Below are 20,605 nucleotides of genomic sequence, written 5' to 3' on the forward strand. Positions count from 1 at the left end.
AACTTGCCACTCTGTCTCAAATGAAAAGTTTTTAATAAATGTATCTTCCCTGTCCTGTCCTAATGTATGAAACATGGACATTGAATGGCAAAGCTTTACAGACTGAGGGTCATAGAGAAGTATGGAGTGCTGAATTTTGAACATAACCAAAAGAGACCGAAAAACGTGCATGGATTTGTCAACAAACCAAGGTCTGTGACATTATTGAAAGAACAAAGTGCTTAAAATAGAAATGGATATCTCATATATCAACGAGAACTGACAATAGATGCAGTAAACGAATTTTGGAATGGACACCGCTTTACTCTAAATGCCCAAGAAAAAGACCAAAGATGAGGTGGGTCAATGAAATTGTGAAATTTGCTGTGTGCAATGACAGCAGAAGGCACAGGGCCACAGTTGTTGGAAATGTTGAGGAGGCCTTTATCCTGCAGTGGATCAACAATGGCTAAACATGGTGATGATAATTGGTATTACATATAAAATTAGATATAGTAATAAAGAGATAAAATAAAATGCAGTAAAATGCTCAGAATAATCACCTGAGAGGGCATAAATTCAAATTGAGGAAGGACGGATGTCGGATAGATGTGCGGAAATTTGCTTTTAGCCGGCGGGCAGTTGGTTTGTGGAATAGACTCCCATCGCTTGTTGTTGAAGTCGATAGCCTAAATAAATTTAAGGCTCAGTTGGACAGGTATTTCGAACGAACGGAGGGGTGAAATGGGAGTAGTGGTTTTTTTTTTTTTTTTTTTTTTTTTTTTTTTTGGCTGATGCTGAATAAGCTTGCTTTCTTGCATCATATGCCTCTACTAATGCTAATGCTAATGCTAATCTGTGAAACAAACATTTCAATGATATGGTAAAAAAAAATTATAAACTTTCAGTTTACAGACTGCTTGTAAGGAACACATGGTATACCTAAATTGAGAGATTAACAAAGTGCTTATTAATGCAATTAGATTCAAATAATTAATTATAAATATTGTAAAAAGCAAGAAGAGACAAACCTTGATCTGAGGTTTCTCCCATTGATTAATAGTGGATTCCTTGATTTCAAAGTATACTCTTTCTATCCTGTTACCACCACCTAAAATCAAATGGTCATAATGTATTATTGAAAAAAAAAGAATGATTATAATAAATATTAAAAATAATGATTAAAATAAATTTTAAAAACAATAATTTTTTCTCCCTCTTTCTTTCTGTGATATGTACATGGGGGGGGGGGGCTGAAAACTTCTCAGCCTGAAACCACTTCCAATTTTTTTTTTTTTGATAAATAGGTGTAAAATTATGAAAAGGCATATCTTTTTATGTTAAACAGCCTGTTTGCTCCAAAAAACCCTACTATCCATTTTTATTTTTTACAAATTGAAGAAAGGATATGAGCCCAAAAAATCAGATAGATCAGTTACGAAATAACCGTTTTTACAGGGAAAAATACCAAAGGAAATTTGTGTTGATATGTTGGTGCCATTAAAAGAACAGTGTCCATGCTATTCAACCATCAAAAGGTTTCAAAATGTAAAATGCCTTTTTTTGACAATGAAGACACAGAGAGGAAAAGAAGATCAGTTTCTGCAACGTATCAAAACAACACTGAAACTCTGGATGGGATGGAAACTACTCTTGGCTGAGAAAAGACTGCATAACATGGCAAGTTAGAATATTTGTTTTTACTTTAAGGCCAATGCTGAATAAGCTTATTTTCTTTACATCAATTTGCCTTTATTAACCCTTTATAGTCCAGTATTATTTCTGCTGTCTTCCTATTCCAGTCCAGCACAAAAATGAAAAAAATGAATACTGATTTTGAGCTCTTCAAACATTATTTATTTTCGAGTTTACATGAGATTTTATAATAAAAGTGACTGATAAAACATTAAAAACATTTCAGACATTTTAAATATTCAATATTCATTATTTATATGATTTTAGTGTGTGGTATTTCTTTCATCAGGATGCAATCCTGTATTTCATGTCTCACAATACCAAACTGTTTGTTTTCTTCCACTGCTAACCCTTCTGTAACTACATACTACACAGTCTTTCTTATTACTTGAATTTTCTTGTTTCTTCACAAAATGAGGACAGCCATTCAATCTTATTTTGGCATCTGTAATTGCTGTTCTTGTTCTAGAAAGGACATTCTTATTTTGGACATCTCCTATTAGCTGAACGAGTAACTCTGAAACTGCTTGTGATGAAAGTTTTTTTGAGATGAATCTGCCACCACCAAGATGAAGCTGTTCACAATTGAGAATTCTAATAGCCAAAAAAAAACACAACTTTCTCCCCCATTTTACTGATTTCTAAGTGAACAAATAACTCTCACAGTAATGAACAGCTCTGTCTATTGTTTCACATTTTTTGTATATTCATAAATAGCAACTGGCTTTTTAATCTCTAAGATTCCCCCCCTCCTTTTACCTTTCCTGTTGTGACCACAGTTTGCATATCATAGGAAGTAAAAAGCATAAATACAGTTCTTTTGTCTTTCCATACCAGTACTTGAACTGTATCCTCTTTGGAAACCAACAAATCTGTGTTTTTCAATTTTTTTATTGTCTTGATTTCTAGTGGTAAACCCTTCCTGTTTCCAATAACAGTGCCTGTTAGGTGTATATTCAGTTTACGTAGTTTTGCTAATTGAATACTAGTGTAAAATCAATCATTGAACAAATGAAATCACTACCTTCAAAACTTTGGAAAAGTTTTTGAATGAGATAAAGCCACATTGGTTGACAGATTGCATCAATTTCTTCATCACTGCTGAAGGATATATCGTCAGGATCAAAAATAACATCATCCTCACTATTGAACAAAATTAAATCAAATTCTGAATTGGAAAGTTCTAACAATTTCTTCATCAGAAAGGCCTTTTTGAGATATTGACACCATGACTAACACTTGGTTTCTGGAGGAGAGCAAATATGCAGTAAACACTAAAAATGAAGAAGAAAAACTATAGCTACCAGCTGGTAACAACTGAATGTGAAGAGTCAAGATTTTACAGCTATGGCAAATTCTAAGTTTTTATTTATATTTAGCTGTTTCACTTAATTGTCATATTAAATTATTTTCTACAAATAGCTTTCTAGTCCTAGTCAAGCTCCTTAGTTTATTTTGAATTTAGATAGCAATTTTGAAAGTTAATACTTATTGCCTGTAGATTTTACCGTTCGTAACTTGCAGCCATTGTTATATGATACAGAATAGCGTAACGTATATCCCAAACTTGATAGCGTAAGGTTTAAAATAAAACTAGATAGCAAAATATGTAGCACTGTATTAGAAATCTGTTAGCTTAGTATAGTATTATCAATTAATCAGTAAAATTTATTAATCTTATTAAATTTCGTTGTTAATTAAATTGTACTTAAAACGAATCATGACCCAGACTAGAGCAGCAAAGCAACATGCATAGATTAGTGGGAGTGCTATGGCTCAGGGAAAAACCGAAGGGGGCATTTCTCCAACGCACCACAATCTAAAAAAATGTGCGAAATGTGAAATGTTTGCAAAACTTTCTAGAACAGGACATAATCTAGTCAAGTCTTTGTGTGTGCTAGGTACAGTTAGGTGCAGAGACTGTGAAGAAATTAGGCAGCAACTCAGCGTTCTGATGGGCGGCTATGAGAGTTTGAAGTGTAAGGTAGATGCCCTCAAAGAAATTAATATGAAGAGTCCATCAAGATCACAGCTGCCAAACTCATTGAGTTGGGCAGCTGAGAGCTCACTCCTGTGAATCAGGCAACTCAGCAGCAATCTCCAAGGCAGAATGCACTGGTCCCATAGGAGCTAGTTATTGTCAGGGAGTCAGGGAATATATTATGCAAAAAGGATAGGTGGAACAGGAACAGGGTATGTTTGCCAGGGGCAAAAGTTGATGACGTTGTAGAGCAGATCTCATCTTTTAAGGACAAAAAAAGGTAATATTGTTGTACACGTTGGTACTAATGACCTTAAGAGTAAGAGATCTGCAGATTTACTTAACAAGTACAGGTCAATGTTGAAAAAAAGTCATGAGTTAGGGTTAAATTTGAAAGTGTCTGCAATTCTGTCCAAACATGATAGGAGGGAGTATATGATGAGAGCCTTGTCAATCAATTTGGCCTTAGAAAGACCATGCAAGGCTAATGGGGTATTTTTTTTTTTTCAGCATGGTCTGTGCTTGCTAATAGGAGAGACTGCTTCTACAGGGATGGGATACACTTAAATAGAAAGGGTGCAAGAATATTTGCTGATGCTATCAAGGCAGTGATAAATGGGTTGGAAAACTGCTAGCTTGGGGGGGGGGGAAGAGATTCACAGACTAAAAGGTTAACAGTAGCCACAGACGAGGCGAAAGTGATTCTTGTACTGTTTCTATTGTAATGAGCAGCAGCCTAGAGAGCAAGTTGCTGGGGATTTCAAGAGCTCCTGGGAGTCATCATGGAACAAGTAAATACATGAGCTGTGTTAAAGTAACTAAGAGTAAGAACAGGTGCATGTATACTTGTAGGCGCCTCCGTAGCCAGGTGGGCAAGAGCAGCAGTGCATAGCACACGCTTCTTGATTAGACCAGGATTCAGAGTTGCTGTTCCAACACAAACCACAGATGATCAATGGGATTGATGTCTGGGGAATTTGGAGGCCAGGGCAATAACTGGAAGTCTTCCTCATGTTCTGTGAACCAGTCTCGAACAATCAGAATAATGTGGCCTGGCACATTATTCTGCTGAAAGACGGCACTGCCAGAGGGGAAGACTGTTGCCATGAAAGGGTGTACCTGGTCAGCAATAATGTTTAGGTAGGTGGTAAACGTCAGGGTGCAAGTCACATGGATGACTGGACACAGGGTATCCTAGCAGAACATCGCCGCCGCCACCAGCTTGTTTTCATCCCATGGTGCATCCAGGTGCCATCACTTCTCCAGGTAAATAAGGCACACGTACTCGGCCATCCACATGGTGCAACAGGAAACGTGATTCAATGGACCAGATGACCTTCTTCCACAGGGGCTCACATCGGGTGAGTATGGGCTTGGCACACCCAGGGTCCTGAGCTGGATATCATCATTCTTCTCTTTCTTGGTGATTTCCTTCTACTTTTCTACTTTTGTCTCTCTCTCTCTCAGGGTAACTCGGGAATTTTTTTTTGGGCCGGTGCAGCATAAGCCTCAGGCTTCCTTGCACCATATAGCTAATAATAATAATAATCACTCAAGGTCCAGTTTCGATGCTCGCGTGCCCATTGTAGGTGCTGTTGCTGGTGAACTGTGGTTAGCATGGGCACTCTGAGCTGCCTGCGGTTATGCAGCCCCATTTTCCGCATGGGGCTTAGAGGGGAACATGCATTCTGTGTGTGATCAGACACTCAGTCTAAAACACTGATGGATCCAATATCTTTCTATCTCAGAAGATTTAGTAGAAGTCTGGTTGTCCTGCCTCCCTAAAATCCACTCATGCCCACTTCTCAATGGTAAGCCCTGTTACGTCACTTAGGTGGCAACGAACGTGCAGAGTGGTTCTCTTCAAAATGCCTGGTCAGTGTGAAGAGGATAAGACCAAACCCTCCAGCACATGAACAGCACAACGAAACAAATGGCCCTCAGTCCCCAGTGGCTTTCACTCCCCCTCTTACATCAGCGAGAGGATCAGAGAGGAAGCAGAGGGTGCTAAGAATCTCTGGGAACGCCAGGCTGCCATGCACAGAAACTGAACTTGGCCTGTTACAACGTAAGATCGCTCATCGATGAAGACAGGATAGTAGAGCTGGAAAAGGAATTAGAAAATATGAATTGGAATATCATCAGTTTGGCTGAAACTAGAAAAAGAAATGAATCACTTATAAGTTTATCAAGTGGAAATCTGCTGTACACCAATGGAAACAGTGAAAGGAGCGAAGGTGGAGTTGGCTTTCAGATCCATAAAGATATAAAAAACAACATTTTGGAATTCAAAAGTACATCACCAAGGGTGTCAAGACTACTACTCAGGATTTCTAAGAGGTACAAGCTAAAGGTTATACTGATTTATGCACCAACATCAAGCCATGATGATGAAGAGGGTGAAGAAATGTACACAGAAATTGAGAGTCTTCTAGATGAGCAGAAAACCCACTTCATTATCATTATGGGGGACTTCAATGCTAAGGTAGGAAAGAGACAAAACAGCACAAAAAGGGGAACTATAGGAAATTTTGGAATTAGTGAAAGAAATGAAAGAGGTGAAAGATGTGTGGAATTTGCAGAATCTCAAGGATTGTCAGTAACGAACACTTTTTTCAAGAAAAGGGTGAACAGAAAGTGGACATGGAAGAGCCCAAATGGATTAAGAAATTGACTTTATCCTCACTGACAGAAGATATATCGTGAATGATGTTACCATCCTGAACAAGGTAAATGTTGGAAGTGATCACAGAATGGTAAGATGCACACTTGATATAGATGTAAGAAAACAAAGGAAAAAACTGACTCGAGTAAATAATACAAAGGTCTTTGAGATAACAGAAGAGGAGAAAAAGCAGTATGTACTGGAACTTAAGAACAAGTTTGAGCTTCTGCAGACTGCTCAGGACCAAGATATCGCCGAGGAATATTACAACTCTGAAAGTGATAAAGCCCAAGAAACCTATAGGTAAAAAGAAATCCAAAGAAAAAAAAATTAGTCAAGAAACACTTGTCGTGATGAACTGAAGACGACAAATGAAGAGCAAGATAAACACTGACAAGGAGAAAATTGAGTATACTGAGTTATGCAAAACCATTAGAAAGAGACTCAGAGAGGACATAAGAAGATTTAACACAAGAAAAGTAGAACAAGCATTAAGGGAAAACAAAGAACTTAAATCAGCAGCCTTGAGCAGCAATACAGAAAGACAAATGATACTGAAACTGAAGAATAGCGATGGTGTACTTATAAATAGCAGAGAAGGCATGATTCAAATAGCAGACTACTATAGAGAATTATACATGGAGCGAGGGAATGATGCCAGAACTGGGAAAGATGGAGAGCAAATTAGTAACACATATATGACCTATCCGATATCCTTTCTGATGAGGTAGAACATGCATTGAAGAAAATGAAGAATCAGAAAGCCCTGGGGGAAGATGAAGTTACTGTAGAGTTGTTAAAATTGGGAGGAAGAGACATGGCATAAAAACTGGCAAGACTCTTCACAAAATGCATTAGAAAAGGTGTGATGCCTAAGGAGTGGAATAATGCAATCATAGTTTTGCTGCATAAGAAAGGAGATAAATCAAAATTGGAAATTATAGACCAATTAGCTTGTTATCCCACATCACCAAGTTGTTCACAAGGGTCATTACTAACAGATTAGAAAGAATACTTGATGAGAATCAACCGAAAGAGCAAGCTGCCTTTAGGACAGGATTCTCAACTATGGATCACCTTCACGTAATATCACAACTAATGGAGAAAGCAAATGAATATAAAACACCATTATGCCTGGAATTTGTGGATTATGAAAAGGCATTTGACTCCATAAAGCATAAGGCAATGTTTCGGGTACTGGAAAGAAAAGGCATAGATGCCCCATATATTACGATTTTGAAGAAAATATATGAGAATGCTACCTCCTTTATTAGACTAGACAAAGACAGTAGCAAATTTAAAATTGAGGAAGCTTTCAGTAGAATGGTCATAGAAAGGAGTCAGTGTGAATGGAGAGTACCTAAACCATTTACGATTTGCAGATGACATTGTGGTCATAAGCCACGATCCCAAAGAATTAGAGGAAAATCTTATTCAGTTATGCAGAGTTAGTAAGGACTAAAGATGAATATGGCTAAAACAAAAGTAATGATGAACAAGTATGCCATAGAAAGGGATATAATGATTGAAGGAGCAATAATTGAAAAGGTGGAGTCATATACTTATCTGGGATAAGTCATCAGCTGTAATAATGATAAATGGCTGTAAGTCAAGAGAAGAATAAATTTTGGATGGATAACATTCAGGAAATATCGTCACATACTGAGGAGCAATATCGCAATTTGTCGGAAACGTAAAATAATGAACCAATGTATACTCCCCACCATGACTTATGGAAGTGAAACTTGGGCACTCACTAAAAGAATGGAAGAGAAGCTGAGAAAGACACAGCGAAGAATGGAACGAATTATATTTGGGATCAGACTGTTAGATAAGAAGAGAAACACGTGGATTAAGCAGCAAACTCAAGTAAAGAACATTCTTATCAAAACTAAAGAACTAAAATGGTCTTGGGCAGGACACATAGCTCGAAGACATGATAACAGATGGACTAAGAGAATAACAAAATGGTACCCAAGAGGAGCTAGAAGAAAACCTGGAAGACAATGGACAGATTATTCATGAGTTTGTGGGTAGTAAATGGATGGCCATTGCACAAAACAGAAGGAACTGGAAAGTTTCTGGAGAGGCCTTCATCCTGTAGTGAATTGATAATGGCTGAAGATGATGATTTTTAGCAGGGTTCAATGTACTGTGTGTTGTGACACATTACTCCTGTCACCAGCATTCCAATTACTGGCAGGTTGCACCCCAGATTCCCATCTGTTGCCATGTACCATTCAGGAGAACTTTCACTCACCTAAAGCATCGATGAGCCGTGGTCATCCAGCACCTCGCCAGTGGTTCATGGGTTTGCCCTCTTCTGAACACTTTCGGTAGGTACTAACTACGGCCTTTCGATGCCTTTCCCATCTGAAGATCAAGAGCAACACTGATTAACGGAGCTCGGTATCAGGTGTTTTTTATACTGTGTCCCAACCTGCGCACGAGCTGTAGTTCACCTGCAGTTGCTTTGGTTTACATAACGACTCGCTGGTCATAATTTTTTGGCTCATCAGTTTATAAGCAGTGCAGAATTGGAATTTGAGGAGTACAATGTGTACAGAAAGGATAGACAGGGTAGGAAGGGTGGAGGGATTATTGCTGTTAGTCAAGAAACATAAAATCCAAGGAAGTACATCCAGTTGAAATGGGTGGACAGTGCAATGTCGAATCAATTTGGTGTGACATAAGCACTGGGAAAGCAAAAATGACAGTGGAGTGTGTTATAGGCCTAAAGACTCTGATGAGTACAACGAACAATTGTGCAGAGAAATAGAGTAGGCCAGTAAATCAGAATGTCTTGTAATTGGAGATTTTAACTTTCCAGATATTGAGTGGAACTTGTGGTTTGGTCACTCGCACGCTAGCAAGAATTCTGTGGATTTATTGGAGGATTGTTTTCTACAGCATCATGTTCAAGGGGCATCCAGAGGGAGTAATTATTATTATTATTAGCCATATGGTACAAGGAAGCCTGAGGCTTATGCTGCACCAGCCAAAAAAAAAAAAATTCTCAAGTTACCCCCCATGTGTGTGTGAGAGAGAGAGAGAGAGAAGTAGAAAGGCATCACCAAGAAAGAGAAGAATGATGATATCCAGCTCAGGACCCTGGGTTTGCCAAGCCCATACTCACCAGAGGTGAGCCTCCGGGGTTAGATGTGAGCCCCCGGGATACTCTCGATCTGATTATCAGCAGTGATTATTCATGCATTAAGAATTTGCAGATAAAGAAACCACTAGGTGACAGTGATCACAGTGTACTGATGTGGGATTTACTCAAAAATGTAACTACCATCAAGGTTAAAGGGAAGGGTTTCTGTTTTTGTAAAGGTGACTACGGCGGTCTCAGATAGTTTTTAAATTCTATACAGTGAGATCAACTGATGATGTTAAAAACAGCGAATTCTAAATAGGAAGCCTTCAAGGAATCTTGAAGCTACTAGGCTTTTCATACCAACTAAGAAATACTGTTCAAGATTTAAACCTAAAGAGATGTCAGATGAACTAATGAGGCTCGTGGCAGAGAATAAAAATGCATGGCTCCATATAAATTATCGGGTGACACAAGCCTATGGCAGATATAAGCTAGTCTGTAATCAAGTCACAAAGGAGGTTAGGCAAGTGAATGTTGATTAACAGAAATCCTTTTCAAAGGATGCAAAGAAAAACAACAAAGACATCTTTACTTATGTAAACTCTAGAAAGAAGGGGATGAATCAGATTGGCCCACTTGATGTTGGTGGTTTTACTGTTGATGATCCTGCTCAGATAGATAACAAACTGAATGAGTATTTTCCATCTACATTCACACATGAGGAATTCTGTAAGGAAGGGGAGGACAGAAATTTACTAAACTCTAACAGTGAGCTAAACGATTTTGTAATAACGGAGAGTAAAGTGGAGGAGAAATTGTTAAAGTTAAACATAAAAAATGCACGAGGGGTTGGATGGAATCTATCCAGTTATATTGAAGCAGGCAGTGAGGGAAGCAAACCCTTAGCCCTAATTATGAGAGCATCCTTAGTCTCAGGGGAGGTCTTCATGGACTGGAGATGTGCAAATGTATACCAAATTCACAAAACACAAATAATTATTGACCTGTTAGTTTAACTTCTGTTCCGGGGAAAATAATGGAGTTATTGGTTAAAGAAGTGATGCAGGATCATCTAGACAAGACTGAAGTAATAGTTCAGACAGAGCATGGGTTTGTTAAGTTTTGCATGGAAGTTTTGTCTGACCAATTTGATTGGATACTACAATGTGGTCACAAAGGAACTGGATGCAAAAAAAGATGTACAGTTGCTAGAATGAGTACAGAGAAAGGCAACAAGATTGGTGAGAGGAACAAAGGAAAGGGGTGCTCTTTCCAAGAGAGGCTTAAGTTCTGCAAGTTGCAGCATCTGGAGACTAGGCACCTGCAAGGTGATCTGATTGAGGTGTATAAGGCCTTGAATCGTTTGAGTAGGCTCAATGCTGTTGGGATACTTCCACTTGCTCAGATTAAGAACCTGAGGGAGCATAGATTCAAACTGAGGAAAGACAGTTGTAGAATAGATGTGCAGAAGTTTGCCTAGCCAGCTGGTGACTGATTGCTGGAACAGACTTCCATCTGTTGTTTTGGAAATTGATAGCTTAAGTGAATTTAAGGCTGAACTAGACAAATATTTGGCGTGAACAGATGGGCAAAATGGGAATGTTTTTTTTTTTTTTTTTTTTTTTTTTGGTTGATGCTGTATAAGCTTGCTTTTTTTGCATTCATATGCCTCAAATAATGCTAATGCTAATAAAGTATAAATAGAAGATAGTTCAATAATTACACTGGAAGAGTGGAAAAACAAGCTATAAAACTGGCAAAACAGAAAGGTGCATCTGATGGGATATTGTACCAGAACAGAAATTTTACGATGGTGCATGAGAAGAGTCATTGGACTGGAAAGGTTTAATACTAATACTGACTTGCAGATTTTGGCTTTATGTGATTAGTTAGTTTCTGTCCACAGGCATGACAGTTTAATTATAATCACCCTATACAGCAAAAAAAAAAAACAGCTATGCATAATTAGAAGTTAAAAAAAGAAAGAGCCCATCTATTTCAGATCTCCAAATATGTGAATAGAGCATCTTATAAATTTTGGGCTGGATTATATAATTGAATAATTTGTTTAAGTTTGTAGTAAAATAGCCAGATTACAACCTTCATGTTTAAATTTTGAACAGATGCACTCGATTAGTAATTATCTTAATGATATACTGTTATTCCTATATAGTGCTTTGTTTTTCTGAACTTCCTTATAAAATCTGCCTCTTTTATATCTTTTCTGATTTAATTTTTACTATTTTTGTCTCTCCTGATTAACTTAAACCTGTGTTTATCAACTTCAGGCCAGTCTCATAAAGGTGTTGATTGATTTCAAATCTAACATACTGAATATATTAAGATGCTCTTAGACAAGAGGAAAATTAAGTATTACAGTCAAAGACAAATCAGAAATTACCCAGTACTTTTCTGAGAATGCTGATAACACGAACAAACACAATTTAAAATAATATAAATATAAGGAAACAGAATGAGGAAAGAAATGAAGGTATGTCTTTCTTTTTAAAGCAAGTGTAAAAATAACACAATAAAATGTGCCAAGGATATATTTATATCTCTAACTCATTTATCTTTTGGTTCCAAGCATTCACCAATATTTCAATGATGTAAATTTTTTATGGGGGGGGGGGTGTATGCACGTGTGCGTGTGTGTGTGTGTGTGTGTGTGTGTGCAGTGCTGTGGAAAAGCGAATCAAATAAAATGCTAAATATGACTTAACCATTCAATAAAGATTTCAAAAATGCAATTAAAGATATATAATACATACCAAGGATTTCAATCCTCCCCAAATAAGGTTCAAAATAATTCAAGACACTGCTGGCTGTCTCCAAGAACCTAGAAAGTCTAAATGACAAAATATAAAATAGTTTCAGTGATTTCCTGAATTTTTTAAAATTTCATTATAATTACAATTAAGAAAAGCAAAGAGGTAATCATGTTTAAAATGTATTATATAAAAATCTATTGTCATACATTGATATACCTGCCAACTTTTAGAAATCAGGAAAACTGTTAATATCTTTCCATCTTCCAGTTGGAATGCACTATAATAGTATTCTAGCATGTTTAATAATAAGAAATTAATGTGTATCACACATTGCGACATTTCAGAATGATATGTTTGTTGTTTGTTTGTTATTTGGTTTTTAGGAGCATTAGCAACTAAGGCCATATTGCTCCGGGATATACGGTGGTCATTCCCTGACCTTTCCGCATCCTCCATATTTGGTGGTCATGGGCTCGAACCCCGGTCTAATCAAGAAACGTGTGCTACGCACTGCTCCTCCTTCCCACCTGGTTACGGAGGCGCCTAGAATGATATGCATGTCATTATGAAATGTTGATTCAAATTTCGCTTTTTTAGCAATCACTCATGGGGAACTGAGTGAAATGCTTTGCTTAAGTCCAAGTAGACAATGTTAAAGTCTGGACAATTGTGTCTGGGCAATTCTGCCCAGACACGATAGGAGGGAGTATATGATGACAGCCCTGTCGATCAATTCGGCCCTGGAAAGATTGTGCAAGGCTCAAGGGGTAGAATTTTTTTCAGCCTGGTCTGTATTTGATAACAGGAGAAACTGCTTCTACAGGGATGGGATACACTTAAATAGAAAGGGTGCAAGAATGTTTGCTGATGCTATCGAGGCAGTGTTAGGTGGGTCGGAAAACTGCTAGATTGGGGGGGGGGATACAAGGACTAATAGATTAACAGTAGCCACTGGCAGAGGTGAAAGTGATTCTTGCACTGCTTCTATTGGAATGAGTGGCAGCCTGGAAAATAAGATTCAGGATATTTCAGAGACTGCTGGGAATCATTGGGGTACAAGTAAACACATGGGTTGTGTTAGGGTAGCTAAGAAAAAGAACAGTTGCATGTATACTTGCATGTACACCAATGCTAGGAGTTTAGTAAATAAAATTGATGAATTTGAGGTATTGCTCAAAACATCAAAGGCAGATATTGTGGGGATTTCAGAGACGTGGTGTCACACAGATATAAGGAATGCAGAACTGGAATTTGGGGAGTACAAAGTGTACAGGAAGGATAGACAGGATAGGAAGAGAGGAGGGTTTATGCTATTAGTTAAGAAACACATAAAATCCAAGGAAGTGCAGCCAGTCGACATTGCTGGACAGTGCAGTGTCGAGTCAGTTTGGTGTGACATAAGCATTGGGAGATCAAAATTGAGAGTAGGAGTGTGCTATAGGCCTAATGACTCTGATGAGTATAATAAGAAATTGTGCAGGGAAATAGAGTGGGCCAGTAAATCAGAGAGTCTTATAATGGGGGATTTTAATTTCCCAGATATTGATTGACTGGAATTTGGGGGCTGGTCACTCACACACTAGCAAGGCTTTTGTGGATTTATTGGATGATTGTTTTCTACATCAGCATGTTCGGGAGGCAACTAGAGGGAGTAATACTCTTGATTTGATTATCAGTAGTGATTCTTCATGCATTAAGAATCTGCAGATAAAGGAACCACTAGGTGGCAGTGATCACATTGTGCTGAAGTGGGATTTACTCAAAGAGGTAACTACCATTAGGGGTAAAGGGAAGGGTTATTGCTTTCGTAAAGGCGACTACGATGGACTGAGACAGTATTTAAATTCTATACAGTGGGACCAACTGATGATGTTACCAACAGCAAATTCAAAATGGGAAGCATTCAAAGAACTTATCTTGGAAGCTACTAGGCTTTACATACCAACTAAGAAATATTGTTCAAGGTTTAGACCTAAGTGGATGTCAGATGAACTAATGAGACATATGGCAGAGAAGAAAAATGCATGGGATACATACAAATTAACACGTTACACAGAAGCCTATGATAGGTACAAGTTGATCTGTAACCAAGTTACAAAGGAGGTTAGGCAGGCGAAGGCAGATTATGAGAAATCTTTGGCAAGGGATGCAAAGAAAAACAGCAAAGAGTTCTTTACTTATGTAAACTCTAGAAGGAAGGGGATGAATCAGATTGGTCAAATTGATATCGATGGGTCAACTGTTGATGATCCTGCTCAGGTAGCTAACAAACTAAATGAATATTTTCCATCGACATTCACACATGAGGAGTTATTCAGCGAGGGGAATGCCAGAGGTGTATTCAACTCTGGCAGTAAGCTAGAGAATCTTGTAAATCTGAGAGTAAAGTGGAGGACAAATTGTTGAAGATAAACACAAGAAAGGCACCTGGGGTGGATGGGATCTATCCAGATATATTAAAGGAGGCAGCAAAGGAAGTAAGCAAACCCTTAGCCATAATTATGAGAGCTTCCTTGATGTGCAAATGTGACCCCAATACACAAAGGAGGATCAAAGGGCAACACAAGTAATTATAGACCTGTTAGTTTAACTTCTGTTCCCGGAAAATTAATGGAGGCATTGGTTAAAGAAGCACTGCAGGATCATCTAGACAAGACTTCAGTTATAGCTCAGACACAGCATGGTTTTGTTAATGCGAAGTCTTGCCTGACCAATTTGATTGGATACTATGATGCAGTCACAAAAGAACTGGATGCAGGGAATAACTTTGATATTATATACTTGGATCTTAGAAAGGCTTTTGATACTGTTGCACATGGAAGACTGCTGCACAAATTGGAGCAGTGTGGTATTGGAGGCAAATTGCTGCTATGGATAAAGGGATGGTTGAGGGGGAGAAGACAGAGAGTGGTAATCAATGGACACTGCTCATCGTGTACTAATGTTATTAGTGGAGTCCCTCAGGGTTCAGTATTGGGTCCATTATTGTTTTCTGTATTTATAAATGATATTGATGATGGTATATCAAGCTTAATGTCCAAGTTTGCAGACGATACGAAGGTTGGCAGGGTTGTCAAGGACACTACTGACACTATGCTACTGCAACAGCATCTGGAAAGGTTGAGCAGATGGGCTGAGAGGTGACAAATGTAAAGTACTACATATTGGAAACAGCAACCCCAGAGCAACGTATCAACTCTGTGGTACTGACAGTGGTAGAGAATGAAAGGGACCTGGGGGTGTTTGTGCAGGCAGATATGAAGTTTTCTGAGCAGTGCAGACGGGCTGCAAGAGTAGCTCATGGTGTATTATCGATGATATATAGGAATTTTTCTAGCAGGGATAAGGAGGTGATTATTCCCTTGTATAAGGCAATGGTCAGGCCACACCTTGAGTACTGTATACAGGTCTGGAGGCCTCATTTTAAGAAGGATGTAGAGATGTTGGAACAAGTACAGAGAAGGGCAACAAGATTGGTGAATGGAACAAAGGGGTGCTCTTACGAAGAAAGGCTTAAGTTTTGCAAATTACAGTGTCTGGAGACTAGGCACCAGCGAGATGATCTGATAGAGGTGTATAAAGCCTTGATTGGTTTGAGCATGCTCAATGCTGATGGGATTCTTCCTCTTGCTCAGAATAATCACCTGAGAGGGCATAAATTCAAATTGAGGAAAGACAGATGTAGGACAGACGTGAGGAAATTTGCCTTTAGCCAGCGGGTAGTTGGTTGGTGGAACAGACTTCCATCCCTTGTCGTGGAAGTTGATAGCCTAAATAAGTTTAAGGCTCAGCTGGACAGGTATTTCGAACGAACAGAGGGGTGAAGTGTAAGTGGTTATTTTTTATTTATTTATTTATTTATTTTTTTTTTTTTGGCTGATGCTGCATAAGCTTGCTTTCTTGTATCAAATGCCTCTACTAATGCTAATGCTAAAAAAATTAGCCAGTACTTTATGTAAAGTACACATTTATTTGCTTTTAAATATTTTTGGCATCTTAAATGTTGACTAAATGTTTACAAATGATGTCCTCCATTTGTTTGAGTGCTATGATACAAAAATTCATAACCCACTTAAAAACTCCAGGCATATGAAGTATAGTTATCACAGCTGCTTCAGTCAAACACCAATGCTGGTTTTGCATATCATTTCTAATTGGAAATGTAATTTCCAGGATCCTTGTCATTCTCATTCAACTACTGTATGGAATCACAGTCTCACCAAATATCTGAGATATCAAAGCATACCTCTGTGGATCACATGTTTCGATTTAATTCCATTGAGGTATTTAACTGATTATATCCCCTCAGAAGCTGAGCAATGGCAAGACATAACCTACAAATCTGCCATTCTTACAGATGCTTACACTCTCAATTTCCTCTGTGGATCACATGTTTCAATTTAATTCCATTTAGGTATTTAATAGATTATTCATTGATCCCCAGAAGCTGAGCAACGACAAAACATAATCTACAAATCTGCCAAGCTTGCAGATACTTACACTCTCATCAAGCTTTAAGAAATTTACATCAGGAGAAGCCAAGTAATAACCTTACCTCAAATCATTTCCAATATCCCAATGTAGAAAGTTATTGTTTCTTGAGAAAATCTACATTGGTTGAAAACTCTTGGGTCCAGGAGCCTCTTGTTCCACATTGAACCATATTCATGTAGTTAACAGTTATAGTTCTAATGTTTATAGTAACCATGCAAATGTTAAGGGTTGACAACTATGTATTGCAATGACTTTTTTTTTTTTTTAATGATTATCCTTGTCCATAAATTTTATGTAGTATTTAAAATTTGTATGTCATTGTGATATAACTTGCTTGCCCCTAAATGGATAGCTATAAATCAGTATTTTTTCAGAAATGGCTTTGTGAGAATAAACTTCATAAGTTCCCACAAGGAAAATCCTGTAGGTGTAAGATCAGGCAATCACATAAGCCAAAAATCCATCACTCTGGGTAGCTAGAATCCAAAAAAAACTACTTTCCTTTTTGGCTAAAATGAATAGGAGCTCTGTCATGTATAAACCACATAGTCTGCCATACTGTCCATGTTGCATCTGCCAGTAACTAGGGTAAATTTTCTATTGAAAAATGTAAATAGGAGTCCTCCAAGGGTCAATGTTGTATGTAGCTCATGAGGTTCTATAAGGGAACTGTCAGTTATTATTAACAAAACATTAACTGTAATCTGATACTAGATATATAGTTTCCAAAGTGAATGCAGATGTTTGACTACTACTGTTTGCATATTTATAACTACTGAAAATAGCATTCTGTGTGAAGTATATTTTATCTGTTTTTGGACTTGGCTGAGAAAGTTTGGAACAGATGCATTCTGCGGCAACAGCTATTGAGAAAATGTTACCATGTTGGTTGAATTTTCTGTTTCTTTGGTATTTCTGATATTCCATTTTAGCTATATTATTTCATCTTAGAAATTTTTTATGCTCTTCAAATGTGTAAGCTTGCAGAGAAGACAAGATTATCTTAGCAAGCATATGTTATATTTCATTATTGCTTTCCAAATTATTCCAAAAAATTTTATCAATAAAGTACAGTGCAAAAAATGTGTGCCATGAGTGTTCAAGTTGCTTTCTCTGCATTTTTAGAATTAGGAGTTTTACAAAATGCCTCTATATCATAAAAAAAAACCAAAAAAAACTAACATATTTGTATTCCCAAAATGTCAATTAACCAATACATACAGATACCTTAAGATTATAATAAAAAATCTTAAGAGTAATGTATTTTAAATAGATTTAAATATTTTTAAACATTTATCATTTTTTACATATTACTTTGGATTCTTACCTTGGATCATTTGGCATATGTTCTGACAGGTTTGTCAATAAAACTGCCAAATTGAAACCTGAAATAGGGTAAATTAAGGTTAATTAAAAATTAAAAACAGAATAGTTTATTACCTGTAAAAAAATTACTTAGGAAGTAAAAAATGCTTAGGTTAGGTAAAATTAGAAGACTATAAAAAGATGTTGGCAAAGAGGACAAAGATCAATAAAAAAATTTTTTCTGCATATGTGAACACTGCAGGAGAGAACAGTGTTCACATATGCAAAATCCTAATGATCCTAAATGGATGGAAAATGAGATAAATAAATTTTACATAAATATTTATATGTGTGCATTCTTTTAAGTGTAAAAGTACATTTACTGACATATAAAATTTGTTAGTATTAGTAATCTCACTTATTGTACCTGGCTTGGAATTACTACAAATCCTAACTTATCAAAGGAAGAATAAGCCTCTCTTTCTCTCTCTCTCTCTCTCTCAGGAATTTTTTTCGTTTTGGCTGGTGCAGCATAATCCTCAGGCTTCTTGCACCATATGGCTAATAATAATAATTATTATTATAAGTAGTGTTAGCACAGTTTTGCCATCAAGGTGATTGAGGGCTGATATGATCCAATGAAATTTTACAGCTACTAGTATTTAATATATGCATAACAAAAGCTGTATAGCTTTATAAAAAAAAAATCATGCAAATTGTTGACTTAGTTTGATGGAGCAGCTTTTATACTGTGAGGTTGTAAGACCAATGTTTAATTAATAGCAATCAGAGGTCTACTGGCCACCAAACATATAATGCACAGATAGCAAGTTGCCAAGTTTTGTTAGCATAAGTTAAATATTATTTAACTAAAATATAATTATATTCAAAGAATCAATTCACCAACAGCACTACCTGGGGAATAAGTTTAGAATTAAATTAAAATGAATAAATTTTGCAAAACAAAAATAAATAAATAAAAAATGGAATCTTAAAAATGTTTTTAAATATCACAGTAGTAGTAATGGCAAATGATGCAAGAAAGCAGGCTTTTATAGCATCATCCGAAACAAAAAAAACCCTACACAGTTCACCCGTCTGTACCCTCAAAAAATTTGTCTAGTTCTTCCTTGAATTTATTCAACCCATCCACTTCCACAACAATAGATGGAAACCTGTTCCAACAATCAGCCACCCTGCTGAAAGCAAACTTCTGCACATCTACCTACAAGTGTGGAATCTACCTACAAGTTAGTACTTTCTGTACACATTGTACTCACCTTATTCAGATTCTACATCCCTATGATATGTGAACTGTTTGTATCCTTAGCATAGCCCATATATATCTGCGTCATAGAAGGATCCCCAACAAGCCTTGTAATCCTCGACACCCTGCTTTCCAGACACTGCAGAAACTGATAACAATCCCCAAAGCCTTGCAGAGTGTCCCTTAAGCCTTGAGTTAACCCATAATTTTTTCCGCATCTAGTCTTTCGTATAATGCCTGAGCAGAATTGCAGACATATACACCTTAACATGCAGCACAATAGCTTCTAATTACTTCCCTGAACACTCTCATTTAGACTTTGCAGTTGTTAACAGCATCAGTTGGTCTCACTGAAAAGAATTTAAAAACTGTCTAGTTGATTGGTAGTTGCCTTTATTAAAATATAATTCCTTCCCTTTACACTTGGCAATAGTTATCTCTTTAAATAAATGTACCATCAATATGGTATATCAAGTAGGCCCTTTACCTGATGATTCTTGAAATGTGAAGAGTCACTGCTGATAATCAGCTTAAAAGTATGGCTTTCTTTGTCAGCTCTCTTATATGCTGGTGTGGAAAATGGTCATCCAATAAACCAAGAAAGGTTCTGCTACTCTGAACCCACAAGTTCCAGTCAATATCTGGAAAGTTAAAATCCTGCTATTATAAGTCATTCTGATTTACTGGACCCCAATATTTGTCTGTATAGTTATTCATCATACTCACTGCAGCCATTTAGCCTTACAATCATTTTTGTGTTCCTAGTGCTCATGTCACCAAACTGACTCAACATTACACCGGTAACCCTCATCACTGAGTGCACTGCCTTAGATTCTATGTGCTTGATAATAAAGAGCATGACTCCACCAACCTCCTGACTTTGTACTGTCTGTACACATTGTACTCACCTTATTCAGATTTTACATCCCTATGATATGTGAACTATTTGTACCCTAAGCACAGCCCATATATATCTGCTTGTCGTATGAGGAACCCAACAAGCCTTGTAATCCTTGACACCTTGCTTTCCAGACACTGCAGAAATCGATTTTCCCTCTGCTTGTGGCTGCTCTTAATCTATTAACAGGCCATAAATTAGTTGGTATCAACCTCCCCCCCTCCAAAATGAGCAGTTTTCTGACCCATCTAATGCTGCATCAATGGCATTAGTAAACATTCTTGCACTCCTTCGATTTAAGTGTATTCCATCCCTGTAAAAACTGTCTAAAAAAAAAGAGAAAAATTCTATTCATAAGCTTTGCATAATCTCTCCTGGGCTGAATTGATTGATAAGGTGCTCATAATGTTCTTGCTATCATGTCTGGGAAAAATTCTAGGCACTTTCAAATTT

General features: G+C 37.3%; 1 protein-coding gene across 1 annotated transcript in view; it reads right to left on the minus strand.

The window, feature by feature from the left end:
- RyR (Ryanodine receptor) overlaps positions 1-20,605 on the minus strand; it is an 841,404-nt gene that overhangs the window by 143,232 nt on the left and 677,567 nt on the right. Inside the window, exons 82-84 of the mRNA XM_090376454.1 lie at positions 18,010-18,067; positions 12,189-12,265; positions 1,011-1,090 (exon numbers count right to left, since the gene is read on the minus strand). Of these exons, the coding sequence (XP_090232580.1) occupies positions 1,011-1,090; positions 12,189-12,265; positions 18,010-18,067 (215 nt within the window). The remainder of the gene's footprint in view (positions 1-1,010; positions 1,091-12,188; positions 12,266-18,009; positions 18,068-20,605) is intronic.

Source organism: Mastigoproctus giganteus, chromosome 6 (assembly GCF_048544385.1).
Source record: "Mastigoproctus giganteus isolate SK-2022 chromosome 6, ASM4854438v1, whole genome shotgun sequence".
In the NCBI taxonomy this organism is placed as follows: domain Eukaryota; kingdom Metazoa; phylum Arthropoda; class Arachnida; order Uropygi; family Thelyphonidae; genus Mastigoproctus; species Mastigoproctus giganteus.